Below are 8,408 nucleotides of genomic sequence, written 5' to 3'. Positions count from 1 at the left end.
CTCCCCTGCACGCACCATAAAGTATGAAAGAGTAAGTTGGCAAACAACACACACATGATAGTGTGTGTGTGTGTGTCTATATATATATATATATATGAGGTTTGCTAACTTAGACCAATAAAAAACATGAAAGTCTAAGTTAACAAGTGTACACCTTTTTATTTGGACAAAAATATACACCTACTACTATTATAAACCATTCTTAAACAAAGGGTATAATTATTAAATTGTTAAATTAATCCTCAAGTTATTAGTATTTTAAATAATAAAGATTAATTGTGTTTTTGTCCAAATAAAAATGTGAACTCTTAGTAACTTAGACAGACATTCATAGTTTTTGTTGGTTTAAGTTAACAAAACCATATGACATATTGAGATACATTCGCGAAAAGAAATTAATTGTTCCCAAGTGTATATGATACTTGGCACAATTGATATCTAAATAATAAAATATTACTATACCTTCATGGTAAAAAATAAATTATAAAAATAAAATAAATTGATGTATCAAGAAAAAATAAAAGAAAAGTGGTGTCACTCTCATACTTTTGTCTTTTGTTAATTACGAAAGAAACTCCTTTGTCTTTTACTCAACCTTTCCTCTCAAAAACATATATCAAGATAAAAATATGATGCCTATATTTTGTATATGGATAGCGTATACAAGGAAAGCTGCATATGGAGAAGACTAGAAGTTTGAGAAAAGGTGCATGGACATATGAGGAAGACAAGCTACTCAAGGCTTGTATACAGAAGTATGGTGAAGGAAAATGGCATTTAGTTTCTCAAAGAGCAGGTATATATGATTTTTATTTCTTATTTTTATGAGATTATATAAAAAAAATTCTTGTTTTTGTTGATATAAAGGTAAATATGATTAATGTTGCTTATTTAACTGTGTATTTGTCCTTCCCATAATTAATTAAGTTGAACAACTGTATAGAAGGAAATGAAAATCAACCATGCATAATTTTCTTTTCTTATTCAACTGTGTAGTTCTCCTATAATGAATTAAGTTGAACAATTATATAGAAGCAAATGAAAATTCACAATGCAAAATTTTCTTTTCTAAATATCTTGAAAATTATTTTTTCTTTTGACAAACTTTATGCCATGGTACGGATGTCCAAAATAGTTCAAATAAAAACTATCCCCGGGAGCTTAACTCAGTTGGTAGGGATATTGCATATTATATGCAGGGGTCGGGGTTCGAACCCTGACACCCCAGTTCTCCACAATTAATTGTGTGAGCTCTAGCCACTAAACTTCTTGACAAAAAAAAACTGAAAATTGATCCTCTCCAAAAAAAACAGAAAACTGATCGCACCACTCGGGTTTAGAGGTGTTCATATTTAAAATTGATTGAATTTTGAATTCCTTTTTTTAAAGTTGAACTGAATATATAATTTTTAATAACTATTTATTTTTAATTAATATTACGATATTATTATTACATTAATCTATTATTTGTTTTTTTAATAAATAATATCGAATATTGCATTAATCTATTTTTTTACTTGCATTAATCTACTTAAAAAAAAAGGCTTAAATAGGTCTTTCGTCCCTGCAAATATAGGTCATTTGAATTTTTGTCCCTGAAGTTACTAATCCTTCCAATCTGCCCCTGCAAATATTAATCATTTGACTTTTGGTCCTAATTACATCTGATTAGTAACTTCAGGGACGAAAATTCAAATGACCTATATTTGCAGGGATGAAAGACCTATTTAAGCAAACCACCTCGCCCAATCATCACTTGCCACATGGACACCACGTCGCTAATGACATCCCACCTCAGCAAAAAAACCTAATTAGAACCAAAAGTCAAATGATTAATATTTGCAAGGACAGATTGAAAGGATTAGTAATTTCAGGGACGAAAAATCAAATGGCCTATATTTGTAGGGACGAAAGACATATTTAAGCCTAAAAAAAATTAAGTTTAGAAACTTAGCAACAACTTCTATTCTATTTAAAAAAAAAAAAACTAGAAAAAGAAAAAGCAGGTCATTGTGTCAATATAAATCAAATGGAAATCATGGACGAGAGCCACTAATTACCAAAAATCAATAAAATAAAAAAGGTTAATTGATAAATTCAATAGCAAAACACTAGTAAAAAAACAAAAATTAGTGGGGGAAATTTATAGAGAAAAAACATGAAACCCCTCTCTAATTCCGTCACTAAATTTTGCGACCAAGGAATTTGTGAGGGATTTTATTTTTTCCCTCATTAATTTTCCTCCCTAATTTTGCTTTTCCTAGTAGTACAAAAGCACTAGTTAATCAAGTTAGAAACTCTATTTCATTAAATTTGAACAAATATCTAAAAGCAGGGATTTAATTTGTATACGCTAACGGTGTAAATATTTGCATACCATGCCTTTAAGTTAGTTCCTAAAGTATCTTCAAAATGATCTATTTGGCATGACTTTATTGGATGTACGTGTAAGTTTTAATCTCCAATTTGTGAGATGTACCGTAGAAGTTCCCAAATTTTAATCAACCATTTGCATAATTTCATTTCCACATGTATATATTGTGAAACTATATTTGTTACACTTGGCAGGATTGAATAGATGTCGAAAAAGTTGTAGATTGAGGTGGGTAAATTATTTATGCCCCAACATCAAAAGGGAAAGCTTTGCTGAGGATGGAAGTTGATATGATCCTAAGGTTACACAAACTTCTAGGGAATAGGTAAGCTTCCGAGCCAAAATTCAAATTTGTTTGTGTATGCTATAGCTGCTAGCTAGAGTTAGTCATGATATTTATGCAAACATATCTAAGTTCTTATATTTAATATTCTTCTTGCTTAGATAATATTTCAGCTATTTAATTGCTTACATATACATATAATATAGATGGTCATTGATTGCTGCAAGGCTTCCTGGTAGAACTGCTAATGATGTGAAAAACTTTTGGCACACACATTTGCGGAAGAAGGTTGTTTCAGAAACAAAAGAAAAGAAAGAAAAAGAGAAACCTAAGGAAACAATGAAAGCTCATGAAGTTATTAAACCCCAACCTTGAATTTTTTCAACTCATTCATCAAGGTTGAATAGGAAACATGTTAATTTTGTGTCACAACCGATGCTGGCTTCCAATAAAGATGGCAATGTTTCCACGAAACATGTTAATTTTGTGTCACAACCAATGCTGGCTTCGAATAAAGATGGCAATGTTTCCAAAGATCGCGATAATCGAGAGACTATGGTTACATATCAAAATGGTAGAGACTGTGCTTCTGCTTCACAACCAAGTATAGATAATGTTCCAATACCGTGTGCATTGTCGTCGGACAATTTATGGGACTTGGGTGAACAAGTAGGCAGTGAGAAAATTGGCTCAGGCTCTTCAATACAAGAGGAGAACTTTAATATGGAGTTTTTAGATGTTGATGACTCCCTTTGGAATTCCAACCTTTGTGATTTCGATTCTCTTTTGGATCTTTATTAGTTGCGAGTTTATGTTGAATTTCTACATACTATGGTCTTTTATTATAAATTTTTATTTTTCAATAAAAATAGTTTCATGCATGAGTAGTATGTAACCGAATAAAATAAGTGAAACGGAAAAATAGTTTCATGCATGAGTAGTATGTAACCGAATAAAATAAGTGAAACAGAATGGAACAAGACATATACATTATAGTCTATGGTTTCAAATATTAATTTATGCTATTTATCGCGAAGGAAAATCTTGCGAAACCATCACAAAGCCTGTTTAATAGTTAACATGGTATTACCGCAAAAATGCGAAATTAGCAGAAATCAGAGGTAGCAATGATAGTATGTAACTGAAATCTTTTTATTTTATTTTATGATGATGGAATAAAACAAAACAATACACTTTTTTGTAACAATATTTGAATAAATACGAGGATAAACAATGAATCGGATGCTATCACATTCTATTTTATTTCAGAATTTTCTTAAGTATATATCCAAAACATAGAATATTATCAATCTGTATTATATACCATAAATTCAAGCAGGTTGGTGAAGAAAAGCTAATTATGAAGAAAACTTTTAGAAGGTGATAAGTGAACAATATATTTTCTCTCCTAAAATCGCCAGAGAAATAAATGTAGGTAGAGATTAAAAGGTAACGCGAGGGGATGCATTGTGACAAAAATAACAATAAATGTAGGTAGATATTAAAAAGTAACGCGAGAGGATGTATTGTGACAAAATACTAGTCAACAGTCAACCATTTACGGTCGTTTCCATAAAGTTGAATTTCTATAAAAAATTTAGACATAAATTAAAAATAATATATCGGCATCGCTAGAGACTGTAAAAACAAAATCTCTATAAATTGAAGCTCTCAACAGTGTCCTTTTTTCCCTTCATGCTATAGAGAAACCATCAGTGTGATATTAAACAGTTGTAATCACCAGCTTTTGGTTTTTAACATCCATCGATTCTTGTACCTACTCATCTATTTAGGTATATAATCAAGGTTGGGTTTGATTTGTACTATGTTTTTTTTTTTAATCTTGTTTATATGAGCATGTGATTTGAACTATCTTCCTGTTTGATTTTTTGATCAACTTATTGATTGGCTGATAAATGTTTTGTCTATCAAATTATTTTTTGTGTGTGATTTTGATGTTTTAGAAAATGGGTTACTTTGTGAAAATAAATTTAATATTCTTAAATTTACATATAAGTTTTATATGTTCAAAATTTTATTTCACCTACTCTTAGGTCCCGTTTAGATTTACTTATTTTTGAGTTTATGCAAATCAATAAGCTTTTATGTACTATATTCATAAACTTGTCAAGGTAGTTTATGAATATACAATTTTCATTAGTAAAAACTTATGAAGTAATATAAAAATTTATTTATTTACATAAGTTATATTTAATAATATAAAAAATAAACCAATCCGAACGGACTGTTATACTCTTTCAGATCTATTATATGTGTATAGGGAATTAACAATAATAATACAATTTTTTAGAAAACGAATATATGTAGTGTCATATATTAGTGTTCAACACACTAAATCTCATATGATTATATTTTTTTTAAGCAAAAGAATAGAGCGCAATGACATCATTATATGTTACTAGCATTTTAACTATGTTTACACTCCAACAATAGCACAATCATCTACATTCGAATTTGTTCATTTTATCACATTACGATTGGAGTCTAGATATCATTGTGAGTGTTATGATAGCATCATATGTCCATGGTAGTATTGATATATGGTTGCTGTTATGGTGTGCATGCAGGTAAGAAGTTGCAATCTATGGCCAACCAATATCGTTTAGGAAATCGTCATAATGAAGAAAGGAGCCCAATATATTTTAGACTTTTTGGGTCAAATATTAGCATCGTTCCTACTACTACTCACAATGTTTTAGAAGGCAACAGCACTTCTCAATTTATCAATGGAGGACCGAGAAGTGTGTCGTCCATCTCGGCTAGAGATAATATGTCATTATCCTCCTTATATCCGACTATTGGAGGACAAATTGAAGTTGCACCTGTTGTAGAATCCGATTATCAAAGAAGTGGAGATGTTGTAGGAAATAGTAGTAATGCTAATTCTGTTTCGTCATTCAACGATGAAATTAACACCACTACTACTGGTGCTAGGAATGATGAGTTGTGTCAGGCTAATTCATCATTCAAGAGAAGTAGATCGCCTGATCCATTCACTAGAGGTGAAACTTCTAATCAAGGTTCACAAATTGATGAAAGGTTTAGCAGAAGACGCACTCTTCCTCCTCCTTTTCATCCTTATCAAGACAATGTCAATAACATGTCTTCTTTACCTACAACAACATTTTGGGATCATTTCATCATGGATGAAGATGTTGATGTAGAAGCAGGACTAAGTAGTACTACTACTATGTCTGAAATTAATAGCTCTCCTGGTGGTCCTGCATCATTTCTATATCCCTATGCAGCAACAAGAGAAGCAACAAGTTCTTCTTCTCAAGGCACAAGTTTTAGCCAAAATGGTGATAATAACAACAACCTGGACTTCTTTGAGGTATATATACTTTCTTTCTCTTTTTTTTTTTTATAAAGTAGTTTGATGGGTAGAGCTCACACAATTTAATTTTCGAGAAGTGAAGTGTCCGGGGTTCGAACCCCGGCTCGTACATATAAAATGCAATATCCCCAGCTATATATATATATACTTTCTTAATTACTTGTAATATTAACTTTGGTTGAAGACTAAAATAAATGAATTCACAATTAAATAATGTGCTTCATTTTCAAATATTTTAGATTTATTTACCATCAAGTAAACTTTAGTCAAAATTAATAAGTGATAGTAATTTAATTTGTGGTTATATATTATGTGTTAGTATGCATGTGGAAATTTAATATTGCAATGAATTGGAAATGATGATAAGTGTGTTTTGTTGATATAAAGTTGTTAGAGTAGTGAGATATTGTGTAAAAAATAATTAGCGAAATATAGTTTAACAAAATGTTTATAAGTGGTAGATACATAGTGCTCAGTTTATATCCTAATTTTGTAAAGAACTCTTCTGTGATCACTATGTATCTCCCACGTATTCGACCATCACTATTGTACCACCATGTCACATCCAGATGTATAATCATTGGTGTGAGGAGGTGTGCTAAAATTCTACATTAAATACATAAGATATTTGAGTTATGTTTAACCCAAATTTTTAGATTAATTATTTAGGTAAAAGATTGAATACTACTTTGTGATTGTTTTACTATAACGTTGGATTAACTAGCAGCTGCAGCAGAATAAACATTCCCAATAAATTAAATCATCTTGATATGTACCATTTTGAATTCATCACATTACTTTCATGTACTTTACAAATATATGTCACACAGCTTGATTACTGGGTCACTCAAAATCGGCCACTTCACTCTCAAGAGCACATAGATTGGATAACTAATTCAGAGGATTGGCAAGACGAGGTAAAAATTTTGATTTTTTTTTTTTTTTTTAAAGCTTTGTAACTATTAATGTATAATTAATACTTTTTTTTTTTCCTTCATATTGTTTGCCCAATTGTATAAACATGTAGCTAGAGTTTAGCTTAAATATTATTATACATGATCATATTCTTTTTTTTTTTTTTTTTTGAAACGGCAATACATGATCATATTCAATTGAAAATGATAAATTTAATTAACGTACAGATGAATGAGGTGGGGCTGGAAGAGGAGGAAATTCTCATGTACATCCAGCAAGAAACTTACCAGCCTAATACTGAGGAAACAAGCACAATGAATCAAACTTGCACCATATGTCAGGTGAAGGATTAATCTACTTGTTTCTTTATTTTTGAAATATTGTTTTTTTTTCCGGTCAGGTAGCCTAGTGGCTAGAATTCATCTTATAAGGTGAATAAGTGGGGTGTCTGAGATTCGAACCCCAGCCCCTGCATATAATAATGCATTGTCCTACCAACTGAGCTATGCTCACGGGACTTGAAATATCGTTTATATTACCTCAAAATTTGATATCACATTAATTTGTATGTAGCTAATTTAGTTCCTGGTTCATTTTTTTTTCTTCTAATATAGCATATAAAACTCTTTAGGGAACACGATATTAAGAAAATCAAAGTCCCACATTGAAAATAAATAAATAATTTTTTTTTTATAAAAAGTGGCACCTCTATTCTAACCAACTGATTTTGTAAGGATTGGATGAACTAAATATTAAAATCCTAATACTTGAGCATATTCAAGTGTCATAACCCCTCTTGTTTTATGTTTATTAGGAAGATTTTATTGATGGGGAGTGTATTGGGAGACTTGATTGCAATCACATATATCATCTTAACTGCATCAAACAATGGTTGGAGGAGAAGAATGTTTGTCCAATCTGTAAGAAGACAGCTCTGAACATTTATGAAGATGATGATGATGATGACGACGAAAGTGAAGATGAATAATTGTTTACTTTACATGTTGCCTTAAAACTTACTTTTCTGGGGCTGGTGTTTTTGAACCTGTTTTGCTTTTTATTTTATTTTTCAATTTTTGAAGGCTTTTCTATTTGGGTTTGCATGATAGAAAGTCATTTCAGACATTTTATATTTTAGCTATCTATTTGACTCAGTTGAATGATGCATGAGTTAAAGAAACTCACTTAGACAATAATATTGCCCATCTTATTTGTATACTAGTTATCTTATGGTTATATTATAGCTCTTTTTTCTTTTTTTTTTCTTTTTTTTTTTGTTGATATGAAAACCGCTTTTTTATTTAGATCTTATGTGATCACTTTTGTTATTTTAACTGTTGAGCTTGAAATACCTTCGTTTATATTGTTATATATCAAATGTGGTAAGAGCCTCGTCTAGTATTAGATAGAAAAATGGATGTTAAAATAAAATAAAATTGAGTATCACTTCATTCTCTATTTTATAGTTTGTTGAGTAT

At 30.4% G+C, this 8,408-nt stretch overlaps 1 protein-coding gene across 1 annotated transcript; it reads left to right on the top strand.

Moving 5' to 3' along the window:
• Nucleotides 1–678: 678 nt before the first annotated feature.
• On the top strand, nucleotides 679–3,032 carry LOC11430111 (transcription factor MYB114). Its single transcript, XM_024784970.2, is given in 4 exon segments — nucleotides 679–796; nucleotides 2,569–2,654; nucleotides 2,656–2,699; nucleotides 2,864–3,032. Coding segments are annotated over 4 exon segments (417 nt in total).
• The last annotated feature ends 5,376 nt before the right edge of the window (nucleotides 3,033–8,408 follow it).

Source organism: Medicago truncatula, chromosome 5 (genome assembly GCF_003473485.1).
Source record: "Medicago truncatula cultivar Jemalong A17 chromosome 5, MtrunA17r5.0-ANR, whole genome shotgun sequence".
NCBI classification, from domain to species: domain Eukaryota; kingdom Viridiplantae; phylum Streptophyta; class Magnoliopsida; order Fabales; family Fabaceae; genus Medicago; species Medicago truncatula.
Note: the sequence above shows the minus strand (reverse complement) of the source record. Positions and strands in the feature narration are given on the sequence as shown.